At 51.9% G+C, this 15797-nt stretch overlaps 4 protein-coding genes across 4 annotated transcripts; 2 read left to right on the forward strand and 2 right to left on the reverse strand.

The window, feature by feature from the left end:
- Positions 1 to 27: 27 nt before the first annotated feature.
- Positions 28 to 3299, reverse strand: BO83DRAFT_378052 (uncharacterized protein). Its single transcript, XM_025531156.1, has 5 exons — positions 2672 to 3299; positions 1448 to 2603; positions 1286 to 1394; positions 905 to 1230; positions 28 to 852 (listed from the first exon to the last, which is right to left on the reverse strand). Exons 1-5 carry the CDS (start codon positions 2914 to 2916, stop codon positions 244 to 246), a joined length of 2445 nt encoding a protein of 814 aa, XP_025388408.1. The 5' UTR covers positions 2917 to 3299; the 3' UTR covers positions 28 to 243.
- A 2774-nt stretch (positions 3300 to 6073) lies between these two features.
- Positions 6074 to 7424, forward strand: BO83DRAFT_398402 (5'/3'-nucleotidase SurE; the record flags this gene model as incomplete). The annotated part of the gene is made up of 3 exons (XM_025533246.1): positions 6074 to 6085; positions 6340 to 7271; positions 7355 to 7424. 3 exons carry the CDS (start codon positions 6074 to 6076, stop codon positions 7422 to 7424), a joined length of 1014 nt encoding a protein of 337 aa, XP_025388409.1.
- Positions 7425 to 7629: 205 nt separating this feature from the next.
- Positions 7630 to 9821, reverse strand: BO83DRAFT_378056 (DUF5427 domain-containing protein MTC1). Its single transcript, XM_025531157.1, has 2 exons — positions 9093 to 9821; positions 7630 to 9032 (listed from the first exon to the last, which is right to left on the reverse strand). Exons 1-2 carry the CDS (start codon positions 9652 to 9654, stop codon positions 8050 to 8052), a joined length of 1545 nt encoding a protein of 514 aa, XP_025388410.1. The 5' UTR covers positions 9655 to 9821; the 3' UTR covers positions 7630 to 8049.
- Positions 9822 to 13418: 3597 nt separating this feature from the next.
- Positions 13419 to 15587, forward strand: BO83DRAFT_388339 (uncharacterized protein; the record flags this gene model as incomplete). The annotated part of the gene is made up of 1 exon (XM_025532753.1): positions 13419 to 15587. The coding sequence occupies one exon, from the start codon at positions 13419 to 13421 to the stop codon at positions 15585 to 15587; it is 2169 nt and encodes a 722-aa protein (XP_025388411.1).
- Between the last annotated feature and the right edge of the window lie 210 nt (positions 15588 to 15797).

Raw genomic sequence — 15797 nt, forward strand, 5'->3', positions numbered from 1 at the left:
TTTTGCATGTCTATATTTGAAATAGAACCGAAATGAAATGAAATCTAAAACTATGTATGAGAAATGACATATACACAGCCCAAATAATAATTATATCCACGAGAATTTAACACGGATCATCACTCATAATAACGCAAAAGTAGAGGAGACGAGACAAAAGTTATATCGCTTCAAAGGGTATCTCAAATTCAGTATCATACCATCCGCCGTCTTTTTTGAGTTGTTTTCTCCAGGTCGACTCGTCTAGGCGTTCTTGCCTAGCTTCGCAACACAGGTCGGGGCACCGGACTGCTCGACCAGCTCTTGGCCGCGATCAATCCACCTCTGGAATCCCTCGTCGGTAGGGTCGACTGGGAAGTCATCCCACACGGCATTCTCGGCATCGGCATATGTGTTCCAGATGCCCTTGGGAACATCGGCGGCGCACCAGGAAGGCAGCTTGGCCAGAACGCAGGTGTAGTAGACGTAGAGAATCCGGCAGAGTAAGTCAACCCGATCCACGTAATGTTGCTTACTGGGGTCGGGTTCGCGACCGCCGTCACCGAGACGCCGCCACCAGGAGACTCGCCAGCGGAGGGTAAGCAGGATATGGCCGAGCTCGCTCAGGAAACGCAGGTGGGTTTCTTGAGAGATCTGCTTCCACTTGATGTTGTAGAAATCGCGCTCCAGCTTTCGGAATCCCTCCACCTCGAGCATGCGGCAGATGATGCGAGACAACTGTGCTGCAAGGAGAATTTCGCGACGGTCCTCAGGGTTGTTGATGTCCATGGTTCTCTCCTGGCCTCCGGCTTGAAGAGGAACGAAGCTGTAGCTAGCACGGCTAGGCATGTTGTTCCATTGCGAGAGTAAAGACTAGTCAAAGTCAGTAATGGTTCGCATTAAGCAGACATCAATGATCACTTACATAAACATTGTTCATCGGGTCGCAGTCTTTCACGCATGTGAGCCAGTTCTTGGACTTGTCCTTCGACTCGACAATGCGCCGATCAATGAAGTCGAGAAAGTTGGACTTGGAGTTGCCATTGTACTCGCTAAGTCCGCGGAGGAACTTGTAGGTCTCCCCAAGGTCAAGGACATAGAGGGATCCCCAGGATTGCTTGGCACGGATGTTGAATCGACCTTGTCGCTCACCGAGGAATGTGATCAGATCATTGAGGTCGAACTCAGAAGGAATGTCCATCCGGATGCGTCTAGCACCATCTGTGGTGGGATGGTTGATGGCTCGTTGAGCTGGTGTCCGTTAGCAACAAGGACCAATACTAGTGATGTAGAGATCGCAACATACAAACATAGTTACATGTACCGTACTCGACGATGTTGGCAAAGCAGGCACGTGCGCATGGCTGCTCGTGGAGCGTAGGGCGGCAAGCATCGCACGGGGCGTTGCCATCACACTTTGTCAATTTCGTTAGACGCAAATCTAGAATTAGATCGGCTGAGTGCATACCTTGCGCTTGTTCAGTCGACACTGGACACAGGTGTCCTTGTTCTTTCGCCGCAGACCAGCATTGGCCCTGCCGACCATGCTCAGAGGGCCCTTGCGGCGCGCTCCCCGAGGTGGTGATATGAAATCTGCTGAAGCAATAGATCCTCCTTGGCCGTCTTCCTGCACGATCTGCAAAGGCTTGGGCAGGTTCTGGTCCAGATGCACGCTTGAGTTACGTTGCTTGCGCTTTCTGACCGTGGCCACTGTCTGAAGTGCAAGAGCTTGTGGCCGAGCGGGCGCCCTCTGCGCAGATGACGAGGCTCTGGGTCTTGCAGAGACCGGCGTGAAGTAGGCCTCCGATGGATCTTCACTGACCATGAAGGCGGTCGCATTTTGTAGGGGTTGAGATGTCTCCGAAGAAGTGCTCTCCTTCTGTGTATCTTTCCAGAGTCCATTGTCTTCGAGTTGGCGATCGGCAAAAGCGGGGATCTCATCGTTGCTAGCGGGGTACGGTTCGTAGACGCTGGGAAAATCTCCAGAAACCGAAGAACTCTCCGATTTGTATTGCAAGCCGTCATTCTGAATTCTCTCCTCCTTGAAGAATGTCGCGTCCTGGGGGATCGACAAGGATGCAGGCGATGTCATGTTGGAAGACAGCTGAGACTCCAGACCTTCAAGCCAGCGAGAATCCAGTGATCGCATCGAACCCTGGTAGTCGCGGATGTGTCCTGGACGTTTGGCAGTTGATTGCAGACCCATCGACAGAGATACCGGGGTCTGATTAGGCAGGTTGTCCGTGGGAGCGGGCGCAGTCGGTGCCGTCCAAGTCTCAGCGGTCGAGAAGGGGAATGCCTGGGGAATATTCTGGAAGGAGAGGAACGGATCGGGAGGAAGATCGGACAAGCCCTGTCCCTGCGGCAACTCTCCGGTATCCTCTACAATAACCGTGTTGGTGGAGGCAGGCTCCTTAGCGTACGGGTACATGAGAGGAGCCTCCATAGGAAGACCAGCCGTCATGGCGTTGAATAGCTGGAATGGCGGCCATGACTCATCCAGCTGGAAATTGTCGTCGGCGGAAGAGGGCAGCGTCCTGGGGCTGATCGTACCACTCACGGTGCCTTCGATAGGACCGTCGTTGATGCTGAACTTTCCGGGGGAAGTGGCACCATGTTTGCTGCTGCACGGGGAAGGGGTTACCTGTCAGCGGGAAGCTCCAAGGTTAGGGAAGATGGAGACGAGTCGCACCTGCTCTCACTACCTCGATAATCGCCAGCATGACCTACCACCGGGACGGTGGATTGGTCCCGCGACAGCGGACCACGAAGGTTGCTCAGATCTACGACATCCGCATCGCCTGGACTCGAGTCCTGGCTCGCATCCCACTCCAGCGGTTGGTCGTAAGCGGAATAGATCGGAAAAGTATCCGATTGCCAGTTATCTAGAATCTTGGGGTCGATGCCCGCAGCCGTGCCAGTCGTCCCGCAGTCCATACAGGGGGGCAGATGGAAGGGGGTATGGTGATGTAAGAAAGACCTTTGTGAGAAGCCGGAGCAGGTCTTTGGCGCGTTCCTGAGTCTGTTGGGAACCGAAGCGGGCGGTGGGTTTGGGTGGGTTATGGCGGAGGTTCGGAGTTATGTAGTAGTTGGTGGAGGTGGTGGTGATCGGAAAGAGGGGGAAGGACCGCTAGATATATAAGCGGACAGGGATGATGATGGAGATGATGAAAGTGATGCACGAAGCAGGAGTGAAAGGGAGAAGATGGATAGTCGAGTGCTGGACTGACGAAGCGAGCAGAAAATCGGCGTCCGTGGCTGACTGACTTGGACCGACTGGGTTGGCGCTGCTTGGTCTTCCCCACCAAAGATTTTGCGACGATCGGCCTCCGAGGTGCTGCTTGCATTAAAACATACTTGAATTTATTCTACTAATTCTACTAATTCCTCTGATAAGTTCCGCACTGACCAGGTCCGCATACGCACGAGCTGGGTTCCTCCTCCGCGGCCTCGTTCACTCATCGATGATGGCAGCTGCCTGCCACTTGACTCGTTCTACCGTATGTTAATCTTAATATATCTTGCAGCTGGTCCAGCGTCTATCCCTGACCATGATGAGGGGAAACCACACAACTACTAGTACGTACACCCTCTCTATCTATTCATGGCTGTCGGAGTTTGATCCTCAGGGGTCCTCCCTACAAACACAACGCGGTACAAAAGAGGGGTCAAGCCGTGGATCGTCCCCTCGCGCCTGAAACTACTGCAACCTACAATGAACAAGGAAGACCGACAGACACAACGACCACTTGCAGCCATTAAGCCAGTGCAAGGTGCATACATACATACACACACACACACACACACACACACACTACTGAACCACCCCAATCCTGGTTGGTGAGTGATAGCGTTTATGGCCCAATATGACAGTCGAGGATTACGCGAGAAAATCATTTCCGTTGAAACCGACTACGGGAGGCTGTCCTCCGCGGATGGATCGATATTATTGCTAGAAAAGGTCGGTCCAGGTGCCGGTGGTCAGAGGGGCTGTTTGACTCGCGGCTACCACGGAGTAACCACAACGCCATGGAGCAAAGCGTGGATAGAACAGACCCGCCGAGAGGAATGATTGGCAACTTGGCGCCGGTGGGATGGGACCGTGGTTGCTTTTCCAACTAAGAATAAGGCGCTCCTGAGCAATCAGCGTGTGTGGTCCTGCGCCCTAGCACAGTAGTCCTGATTCTTATTCTAGAAGCCTGTCCATGGCTGGTTGGGAAGTGGATGTGGGTTTGCATTTCCCGTTCAGGATTCGCATATAAAAATTCATAGTGTGGCCCCATCAGGGTCTGCGAAAGAAAAAAAAAGAAAAAATTTTTAAAAGACAAGAGCAAAGAAAACCTAAACAACCAACAATAATCACTAATAATCAGTAGGGCACGGGACCACTCTAAGCCTGCAATAGCCGCACACACCCGTGTGCCATTCTGGACTTTTGTGTGGATAGATAGGCAGTTAGTTAGTTAGTATTACTAGATGAGTGTCGTGATAATTGTTCTACCGATTATTCATGAGTGATGTGCAATAATTAATCGATCAGTATGATCATCTTACCTAAGAATATGCATACACACATGACCTCTTTTACCCCGAAGAGTTCAAACCCCTCCGTAGATAAGCCAACAGCACTACATGGTACAATGATGCCAGGATCTAAGTAAATATGTGTGTGTGTGTGTGTCTTAATGTCCCCTACGTGAAGAAGTATGCAGACACTAGGGGTCTTCAGTGCATATGTACGGAAGAGTAGCATTCCCTTGGTATCCCGACTGATTGGTGACCACAATCTCCTTGTCGGATTTATCTGGTCTTCTGCCGTCTACCTTATTGTAGTCTAATCTAGGATATCTGAGGCAATCGTTGTGTTGCATTGAACGTGTGCCGCCTGATGAGATTCCCTTGTTTCCTTTTTCTCCTTCTTTGCTTTTTGCTCCGAGCCCCATAGTCAGTCACCTTGCCTGCACCTTCTGGTGCCTTACTCTACGGGGTATTTTCCATCATGCTCGGATCACCCTTTTATCCTACTAGACATCTGGCTAGTTCGTAGTAGTTTAAAGCCATGACCGACATAGTGTCGTTTCATACAGGGAGGCCCCGATGAGTGCCCTACTATTGACATGCGACGGGGATACTATTCTTCAAAGATCTACTTGACGGAAATCAATCTATTATCTAAACAATAACCCGGAATCACTTCCTCTTTTTCTCCTCAGCTGACCGTCTCACTGCCGAGTTCTTAGGCCGGGCGAATTCCCTCCTTGGAAATGCACCCGTTCTGGATGGTCCGATTCGTCTTCTTGAAATCCCCACGAGGTGTGACTTAATCGCAGGCTTTGCTTTTCCTCACCGCAGCCTCTTTTCGGCGTCCCTCGGCTGGTCCCCGTCCCGTTCTGTTACATACGGTAATATTACGTGTCTAATCCTTTCTATTTCATAGATCAATCACTGTTCCATACCTGTCCGGTCACCGTCATAACGGAGGCTCGCAACCACAGTTGACGTCTTCAGAGCAACGCCCCCCCGCAGCGCAACAGCTTCACCGTGACCGATTTGGAGATGGAGGCCAGATTCTCCCCGGTTTCTCTTCGAGGTCGGGGTAAACGGTGATCGAAAATGGCTGTCGGGCTCAACGATTACCCAGCTAAACCTTTCCTATAAATACCGGGGGGAAGGAACAGCTGCCAGATGTTGATCTGGAGAAGCAATTATCATATATCATAATACACTATCACTGCAATAACAAACTGCAACTTGAACCCTGAACCCGAGTCCGAGCCCCGAGCCCCAAAATAATCCCAGTGCGGATCCATCCACTTTTTTCCCATCGGAGAAGAGCGAAAAAGAGTGCAACGCGCGTGCGTGTGTGAGAGAGAGTGTGTATGTGGGAATCTGAGAAGAAAAGAAGAAAAATTGGGAAATATTAGGTCGCTGCTTTTGTAAATTCCGGTTTCAAAAGTCCGAAGCATCAAATTCAATCAATCCAATCCAATCCAATCCAATCCGATTCCAGAAAAGAGAAAGAAAAAGAATATACCATTATTCTTCTCTTATTGCCCAACACGAGTCAAAAACATCTACTAGATCTTCCTTCATCATGCATATATTGGTATGTTTTTTTTTTGCTTTTGCTTTTGCTTTTGCTTTTTTAACATCTTCCTTCCTTGTCATTATCAATTGAACTTTACATGTGCTGCCCAATGTCACCGCTTCTTTGCCAACCCCCATGTTCCCTACCTACCTACCTACCTACCTGTCTACCCTCCCTCTGTATACGGAGCACGAAAGCTACATGACTAGTCTCAATTAGCTAAACACACACGCACACACACACACACACTAACACAAAAACAAAATAATCAGGTGGTCAACGATGACGGTCCGCCGTCCAGACGCCTCTCCCCATACATCGAGCCACTAGTGACGGCACTCGAGTCCGCCGGCCACCGCATCTCCGTGGCCATTCCCGCCGCCTCCCGCTCCTGGATCGGCAAAGCCCATCTAATCGAAGCCTCACTCACAGCCACCTATGTCCCACCCGCTGCCTTTCGCGGTGATGGCACATGGGATGAATGCTTCCAACAAGATCCCACTACCACCAACAATGCCAACAACGACGACTGGGTGATAATCACCAACGGCACCCCAGCCAGCTGCGTCCAACTCGGCCTCCACAACCTCTTCCCCGACCGTGGCCCCATCGACCTCGTCATCTCCGGCCCCAATCACGGCCGCAACGCCTCCACCATCTACAACCTCTCCTCCGGCACCGTCGGCGGCGCCCTGGAAGCGGCTACATGCGGGAAACGCGGCATCGCCATCTCCTTCGGCAGCAAAGATGAACAGCCCCTAGATATCATCCACGCTGCGGCTCGTCTCGCTACCAGAGTCGTTAACCATCTCATCCAGAACTGGGATGACCAGGTCGAGCTGTATAATGTGAATGTGCCCATGCGCCTGGACGTCGAGTCCCGTCCTGTCTTGTGGACTCGCACTTACCCGTATTACTGGGCGAGGGGGTACTTGTATTCGGAGGTCTCTGGGAAGGCCGCGCCTGTTGGTGGAGTCAATGGACATGCTGCTGCTGCTGCTGCTGCTGCTAATGGGGAGGAGGAGGAGGAGGAGCAGCAGCTCACGAATGGTAGTACCACGAAGACAGTCACCCCGAAGAGTGAGGGTGGCGGTTTGAAGAAACGTAACTTTGCCTGGGCGGCCGAGTTGTCTGATATGAAGAGGGCGTTGCAAGAGAGTCCGGAGGGGACGGATGCTCATACGGTTTTGAGTGGCTGTACTAGGTTAGTTACCCCTCCTTTTCCTTTTTGTGTTCCTGCTTGTTTGGAAACTCTTTCTAAATGATAATGCTAATCATAATGTGTAGTGTCACCGCCCTCCGCGCTAACTTCTGGCATGTTCCTGGCCTGGAAGGGCAATTGCTGCATCTGGATTGAATTAATTCGATTCGGGCATGATGCGAGTGCGTGTGCGTGTGCGTAACGCAAAACGGAATGGAATAACGACCTTGTAGATTGAAGATGATGTGATAAGGAGACTTATGTGTCTTGTCTGCTTGTTACTATCTGGTTTACTACTTACTACCTTAGATACCCGCAAAGGTTGTGTTTGTTACTACTTATGTTCCCAGAAAATCTGGAATACAATATGATTGCTATTTTGAACATATTTGAAGTTTTGATGTGGGCACGTGTAGTAGATGGCGTAGACTGCGATGGTTGTATTTGTTTGTTTTATCATGTGTCTGTCATATGTACATGGGACTGAGTGGATACGGGTTTAGTTCGAGGTATTGTCTGTGTCTGTATGTATATGGTATTAAGGACGCCGCAGATGGCGCGAATATGGAAAAGCTGTCATGTCATGGCTCAATAGAACGAAGATAAGAATATGTGGGGGTGGAAAGTGTAAGGGGAGGGGGGAAGTCATATCGTTATCATGTGGTCATGTGAAGGGGTTGACAAACGCCCCAAGAAGGCAGACAAGATGAAAGAAAAAGACGCAAATACGATAAGGAATAAGAACAGGATTGATCGACGTATCCACCACATCAACCTAACTCTAAATCGCGCGTGCGGCCTCGCCTGCGCCACTGTCCACCACGGATGCCTGCTCAGCACGCATCTTGCCCTTGGCCGGTCCGCCCTCGCCGACGCCCATTCTCCGCGCCACGTAGCGTTGTGCAACCAGCCCCGCAGCCAGGGACAGGCTCTCCTCGATCCACTCGGCTGCCCATTCTCGGGGGTCGACGCCGCCGCTCTCGATAATGTCGGCGATGTCGTCGGGGATGGTGGTACGGGGGACACTGGCGTCTTCGGACTCAGGGTCTTCCACTGGAATAGCGGGGGTCTCAAGCCAGTCGATCCATTTCTGAGGGATGGCCTGGGAGAGCGTGTGGAAGGCGATGCCGTGGATAGGGTCGTGGAGGTACAGTGCAAAGACGACTTCTTCCTCGGCGGCTTCGGGCACGTCGACAACACCTGCTGGGGTGGCTTGGTCGGTTGTGGGACCCGCCTGGAAGAGTTCGGTGGAGGTGGTCTGGCTGATGGCCTGGATCGCGAGGAAGATGTCGCTGCTGCGGACCGGGTTGGTCTCGCTCAGATCTTGGGTAGCTTGTTTTGCAGCCGCTTCGACGCCGCCCTTGGCCGAGAAGTACTCGGTAGCGTAGGCTTCGGCGCTGGCCCGCGCAAGCTTGGTGGCCTCGACTGTGCCTCGGATGGCCGACAGAGTGCGAGGGCTGCCGGGCGTCACGGTGCGCCACCATGGGCCATCATGCCAGCCCGGGCCAGAGAACTGGGCGCCGCCGATATCCAGTCCGCGCTTCGGGGCTGACTCCTGACCCCGCTGGATGACAAGGAGATCCCCGCCTTCGACCTGCGCCATCACGCGCGAGAACACCGCGTACACCAGAGGGTCGATGCTGGGGTAGCCAGACAAATCATGTGTTACGTGGATTTGAAGACGTTCATGGGACGAGATGGGAGGGGCGAGCGTGTGGATGAAAGATGTAAACGTAGGAATAGCCATGTTGCGCAGCTCCCCACCTGGTGGTTTGTCGTTAGCGGCCATTCAGAACGAAACAAGTCTGTCTCGAGAATACATACCTAAATCCTTGAGAGCTCCCACATTGCCCTGGATTTGCTGTGCCCACTTCTGAGCCTCTTCATTCTGCTGGATCTCCTTGACCGCTGCCTCAGCCTGCTTCATGGCAGCGCTGGCGGTTGCAAAGATACCACCCCACCATCCACCGCCACCACCGCTCGAGGCAGGTTTCTCCTGGGCCTCTGGCTTCTCAGTCTCCGGCTTCGGCGCATCTGCAGCCTTCTTCTCTGTAGCGGATGCTCTGGTGCTCTCTTCCGACTTACGAGGCGCCTGTTTCTCTTCACTAGAACGGCCGGTGGAGGGGGTTGTGGCTGTTGCAGCCGGTTTGGGCGACTTGATGGTAGGTCTTGGTTCGTTTGTAGACACGCGCGGGGTGCCTGGGCCACTGCTGGGGCGTTGAGTAGCTAGACTGTCCAGTTCTGCGAGGATGTCCTGCTCGGACTGTGCGGTAGTGGGTTTGGGAGCCGCCTTGGAGGGCTGCTGTTCGGGGGCAGAGTCGACACCCAGGTCGTCAAATTGAGCGAGCAGCTCATCACTGGTGGGTTTTGATGACTTGGGGCGCATCGTGCAGATGGTAGCGATGCCTTATGATGAGTGAGGGTATGTTATATTGAAAGATGGCGGGCAGGTTTAACAGTCAAAAAGAAGACAATAATATCGGGGAGGAATGGACGGCAAGCTGGAGCTCTGGGGAATCCGAGGTTGGGCGGTGGAGCCCGGATGACCTGCGCCAAGGGCCCAGGAGGCGTTAGCGGGTGAAGTATCTTTCTTACTCTACTTTTTGGAGGGATTCGTCCAATGCCATACTTACTCTAAAATATAGATGGCGGGTGGCTTTCTCGCAGTGGCCTTTTGTCTCACTTGAATCGACTGGCGATAACCGTCGACGCGTGTATACTAGAAGCACTGCAGGATACTGCAGTCGCAGCAAACTAAGCTATAAATAGATATTCGACGGACCATCCAACTAGTAGTGCATTGCCCATGTTAAAAATATATATTGTCAACTAGCGAGTTCTGCTATGAAGTACTTACATTTTGGTTTTCTTGAGTTACTACATCAAGGGGAACTCGCTATCAATTAGGATCTTGTCTATCGAGCGCATTCCAAGTACTTCTTACTGCTTCACCGTCAAGTCTTCATTCATTTATCCAGTTCAACAAAGTACACCTTTCGACTACATTATGGTAATAGCATCGTACTATAAATACTGGCAGTCACACCCGATAACCCAATTGACAATAGCTTATATATAACGCTGAGTGGGACGGCAGCTGGTGCTTTTCTGAACATGCATTACCTGCTACCCAATAATGCAAGAGAGTCCAAGCGACACCAATAGTACCTCCTGCTAATCTCATAGTAAAAAGAAGCAAAGGCCTCCCCACCTCACTCCGTCCTGCATATGAGAATCCAAAACTCAATCCTCAATCAAACAGACCGCCGCTATATCCATTGCACAACATGTCTCTGTATGTACGGCCAATATTCTCAAAGATATTTTACCTATCTGACTTCATGCTCGACACGAGTTATGATTAGATGTTAACGTAGGGGTATGTGAGTGTCAGCGCTGCAAGTCGATCTTCCATGAGTTTTCACCCCCTTGCTTGCCAATATCCGGAAGGAAGACAACATCCTCGCTCAGTTTGTAAGTTTGATGACCCCAGGAGCTATTATGCTATCGGAGACGGCGCTTCTGCCCCAGTCCTTCATAGTCGAGGGATGAAACACGCTTTGCGTGCTAGCATTACAGTACGCTGCCGCGTGGCGGCTCCCTGTGATTCAATATCGAAAGAATAACAGCGCGCGTTACTGGAAACAATAAGAGCACGAAAGCAGTGTCAGGCTATCTTTGATGTGATAAAAATAAATACATCTCAGAATCTGTAGCAAGCTTCGCAGCAAGCTTTGAAGGGTGCGCGGTGAAGTATATCGACGCCATAAAAATGTATAAAAGGTCAAGAAAACTTGATGCCTCAACGGCAGGGATATGGCGACATCTATATCATTAAGCCGGTAATTTGTAAAGAATATGATAATTTCTTAGGTGTTTAGAAGCCATTTATTGCTACAGTGATAGTATGGACCATTCTCCACATTTTGCTGAACAATAGCGATGAGACAGCAAACGAAATCCGCGGTGGTGGTGTTATGCCTGATAAGACTGGGAGATAACACCGGGATCAATTGATTAGGAACAGTCCGAATCAGTCGTGGTGAGCTGGATCATAGGTCTAGCTTGCGCTATAATAACAATAGTACCATCATAATAATACTTTGTCAATGATAATGATGAGTGTGAGGAAGACTGGGCCCACCAACGTCTACGCAGCTACCTAATGATCATGTCAGAACCTGCCAGAACTCGATCATTTCCCCCGCTCGTCTCATTTCATAGTATGCTTTCAGCATGAATTGTTACCGAGACATTCCGTGATGGTTTATCAACCACTGGCAATTTGACTGGTCGCTCCCGAACACCATCAGCCCATTTTCTCACATTGTCCTTCGTTTTGGAAAACAGGAAAAGGTCACTCGATCCTTTCCAGCTTAAAGTATAGCGATGATGCCTTGGAAGGGAGTATTCTGACTACTATTTGACTAGAGATTATTGTCCCTCGATAAAGTACCGTAGTAGATGATGTCACGTAGACGGGGTAACAATACCGCCCCATGACTCAGGCAGGTACACGGTCGATGAATGTCCATCTATCAGGTTGGCAACCCGAAAGATGAGACCAAGTTGACGCCAACTGTGCTGTGATCTGACCCCCGGTTCCCCAGGTGGAGTTGACAGCTACTGCGATAGTCAATACTTTACCTGAATCAGGGGTACTTTTTCACTCAAGAGTAGCCCCTGGTAGGAAAAGGAAAAAGCATCCCTCAGCATCAACAAGTCCATCTTCAGGGCGCTCAAGGTATACCTCCGACCTGGACTACAGGACTGGGAGGGTATTGTCCGGTAACAGACCAGCAGACCACTGCGATTATTTTGATTGGCCTGATCAAGACTACGGCGTCTGCGTGACGGGGATCTATCCGGAGGTGGTCTTTTTCCGGGAGGATTAGGGCCCCAGATTGGCTATTTGGGTGGGTCCATACAGTAAAATAAGGTAACTTGCGTATGGCGCGTACCAGCACCAAGCGGTGCCGATACCAACCCAGTGCGAAAAGTTGATTGCAAAGGCCAGTCCGGCCAGGTAAGGTAAGTGTAAAGCTCAAGTACTTTCTTTACTGGGACTTACTATTCCTACTAGATCGCTTTGTGAAGGCGACCTGCTGCCTCTACAAACTAAACTCCAAGTCTTTCCCTTCCTTTTCTCCCCCCAGCATTCACTGTGTCTAAACATCCCACAATCCTCTTCTGCTTGCCTCTTCTTGCCCGCTTCCCGTGTTGGTGCTGGGCTGTTGGTGGTGTTCCTCGTGGTTAATTCCCCCCTCTCCGAATCTTCTCCCTTTCATTCTTCCTTTTCCTCCCTCTTTCGCCATCTGCCCGTCTTCCCCCATTCCGTCAAGACTTCATAGTTCCACTGCTACGGAAAGCTTTAACACTCCCACCCCCAGCTCTTTTTCTCCTCTCTACAGCAAACATAACCTGCCATCTATCTCAATCCCTTCATCTGGTGCATTCTATCTTCTCTGTCTAGATCTCTTGCTTCTGGTTTCTTGGTTTGTTGCCGGCGCTGGCAGACGCATAGTTTTTCTGCTTACCCGCTCGGCTTCCTACTTTTCCTCTTCAAGAACTACGAACCTCTTAAACTATCCCTGCCAACCGTTCGCGGCGTCCACCGTGGTTGACTCTGCACAACAACCACAATACTTCTGCTCTATCGCGCTCCTCAGAGGGCGATCTTTTCACATCTTCAAATATTGTTCCTCTCAGTTTATTGGAATCAACTGACGCGATTTTCTCTCGCCCAAAGGTATGTTACATATCACCTGCCTGACCCATACTACGCTCTACTTGTGCCTGCCAAAGCCATGTCTGCCACGTTTCTGTCAATGTTTTGGTCCATCCTCCAGTGGAGAGCAGCCCAATTCCTCATGCATCTCACTTGTCTCGATTGCTCGACCGTGTTTTGGTTTCCCCTTTCCCACCCTTACGCTCTCGGGGCTCTGGTGTAGAAGATTGCGCTGCAGTTACTTCTGGCGTCTTGGCGCCGCAAGCGAACTTTTCAGCCGGAAGTTAGTCGACTAACACTATAGCCAGATCCCACGTTGGGCCCCTCGAAGGAGGATCAGATATCCCTTTTCGCTAGAATTCTCACATCCTACTACTTTCTATCTGACTACTACTTCTCCTCACCTTCTTTTTCTGTCCACTATGGCTCCGCTTCCTCATAACGAGGCGGAACTGGACAGCCATACTTCGGACTTGGCCAGCCAGGACTCTCCGCTGCGCCGACAATTCTCCGAGCCATTACACGCTCACTCTACTTCTACTCAAGCGTCTCCATCCCCTTCTCCCATGATGCACAAATCTAAATGCTCTTGGTGCGGCAAGGAATTTGAGTCTGCCAATGATTCGAAGTCGCAATATGATGCTCTCAAAGAACATATTGCTACCGTTCATCCGCAGATTGCCAAATTCTCCATGTATGAGGGTGCCGACGAAGATGAAGAGTCTCAACTCCACGAAGCCGACCCTCAAGCAGAGGACAATGCAGAGGTCGCGGCCGAGAGTGAAGCGGATGACGAAGAGCAAGATGAAGCCGCTGCAAATGGCGTGACTGAGGTGACGGAAGCTTACGATAACGACAAGGACCAAAGCGTCGATGGCGATGAAGCTGACGGCCCCGAGGCTGACGCTCTTTCTAATCAGCTTCATGAGTTCTCTCGCGGTCAAGACTCAGTTTCGTTGGATCAACGTCTGCATAATCTGTGGAGTGTCAATGATATCCGTAAATTCTCGGAAGACTACGACGAGAAGTCGTCTGACCTAGATCACTCTTGGTCCATGGTGCTCCGGGGCCCGAAGCGCGCTCAAAAGCGTGAAGACAACGAATTCGCTGAACGGCCTGGACCGTATAAGCAAGTTAAAGCTGCCAAAGGGGAGTTCCTAGAAATGACTCCCCTAGAAGAGTTTTTGGCGCCGCTTCGGGACCCGGAGCACCGCTCGACCGAAGAGCTGTATGCTATCACAGAAAACGTGGCATATGCCTTGAAAGCGTGGCAGGACGAGTATATGGCCATAGAAAAGCTGCACAAGGTAGCGACTCGCCATAATGCCAAGCCGACCAGCGACCCGAGGAAGTTGCAAAGACCTCAAGTATTTGAGGATAAGAAGGAAGCCATGCTCTACGGCTACAAGTACGAGGCCAAGGAGGATAAAGTGGGCAACCAGAACCCATTCACGCAGGGCGGGTTCAAGCCAACGCCCGCTCAATACCGAAAGATGACGGCCAAGATTGGACCCAATCATCCTAACCCGGATGGCTGGCGCACCATCGTCAAATTCGGAGTCGAGCACGTGCCGAAGTTCCAGAACCCGCCACGCGAGGAATTTGTTGGCAAGGCAACGCGCAAGCGCAGGGCCGCGGAGCTGGAGGCGGCTAACCGAGAGATGGCCGCCTCTGGCTCCGAAGAGCCCACTATCGAGACACCGGCTCAGACTGACACCGAAGAGTACGGACCCAAGCGGCGCACGCGTGGCCGTCGCCCTGGCACCGAGGTCGACGAAGCTCAGGCATCCGCCACACCCCCTCGGGGTGCGGTTCGGGGACGTGGAAGTGGCCGCGGCCGCGGTAGAGGTGCAGCTCGCGGAGGTGGAGTCATTGCTTCGACGGAAATATATCAGCCGGTGGCCGCTGCGACCTCAGCACCACGGCCGTCATCGGGACGAGGGGAACATGGGGCTAGCTCCCTTCAGGCACGACCTGCCACTGCCCAGTTGGCACCGATCGAACCGGCACCTAGTACGACGCCTACGCCTCCCGCAAGCATCCAAACCGGTAGCACACTGGAGGATGGGGTGGATCCCGCTGAACAGGCCCGGCGACAAAAGATTGCCAACTCAAAGAACCCGAAGCGAACAGAGGCCATGCTGAACCACTGGGCACGTTTCAACCGTGAGGGTCGCGTGCGCAATCCCAAACGATCTAAGGCTCAGATTGAGGCCGACCGCGCGGCGGAGGCTGCTCGGAAGGCATCTGAGCCCCCGAAGCCGGGAAAGATCAAGAAGAAGCCGGAGGGCGGGGTGTATGGGGAGCCTGCGCGACCTAACGCAGGGCTCGCGCCCGCACCTATGCCTGCATCGACACCTCTGGCTCCTGGTCCTCCTACGCATCATCAGCTCGCGCCGATTGCTGCACCACGGCCGTCACTTACGCCATATGCTCCTATTGATCCTCGAGCGGTGGCACCATTCCCCGGGCCTCATGGTCTTCTACAGCAAGCGCCGCTGCAGCCGTATCGCACACCATACCCGGAGTACTACAGTCCTTATGGGGCGCCTGCGCCTGGGCTGCCACCACCGCATCCGCGACCTGCGTGATCCACCCACCCTGGCTTGTATCCTAATTTCGCTCGTATGTATTATTGTGCTTTTGTTTCTTGTGATTAGTGAGCGTGCTTTCAGCGACAGGCGTCGGGGCTTTGCGATCCGTGGTTGGTTGTGAATATTGCCAACCAGGTAGGATGTACATTTGGCATATAAAAAGCTGTATTATACATTAATGCCATACCTTTATTCAGCTGTCTCAGT

Source organism: Aspergillus eucalypticola (genome assembly GCF_003184535.1).
Source record: "Aspergillus eucalypticola CBS 122712 chromosome Unknown BO83scaffold_11, whole genome shotgun sequence".
NCBI lineage: Eukaryota > Fungi > Ascomycota > Eurotiomycetes > Eurotiales > Aspergillaceae > Aspergillus > Aspergillus eucalypticola.

Excerpts from the sequence above, each read along its gene's own strand:
- BO83DRAFT_378052 (XM_025531156.1), bottom strand. The coding sequence starts at position 2,916 with ATGGACTGCGGGACGACTGGCACGGCTGCGGGCATCGACCCCAAGATT. Across the intron at positions 2,604-2,671 it reads TATCGAGGTAGTGAGAGCAG|CAGCAAACATGGTGCCACTT; the intron begins GTGCGACTCGTC and ends TTCCCCGTGCAG. Across the intron at positions 853-904 it reads ACCCGATGAACAATGTTTAT|TCTTTACTCTCGCAATGGAA; the intron begins GTAAGTGATCAT and ends GACTTTGACTAG.
- BO83DRAFT_378056 (XM_025531157.1), bottom strand. The coding sequence starts at position 9,654 with ATGCGCCCCAAGTCATCAAAACCCACCAGTGATGAGCTGCTCGCTCAA. Across the intron at positions 9,033-9,092 it reads GGGAGCTCTCAAGGATTTAG|GTGGGGAGCTGCGCAACATG; the intron begins GTATGTATTCTC and ends ACAAACCACCAG.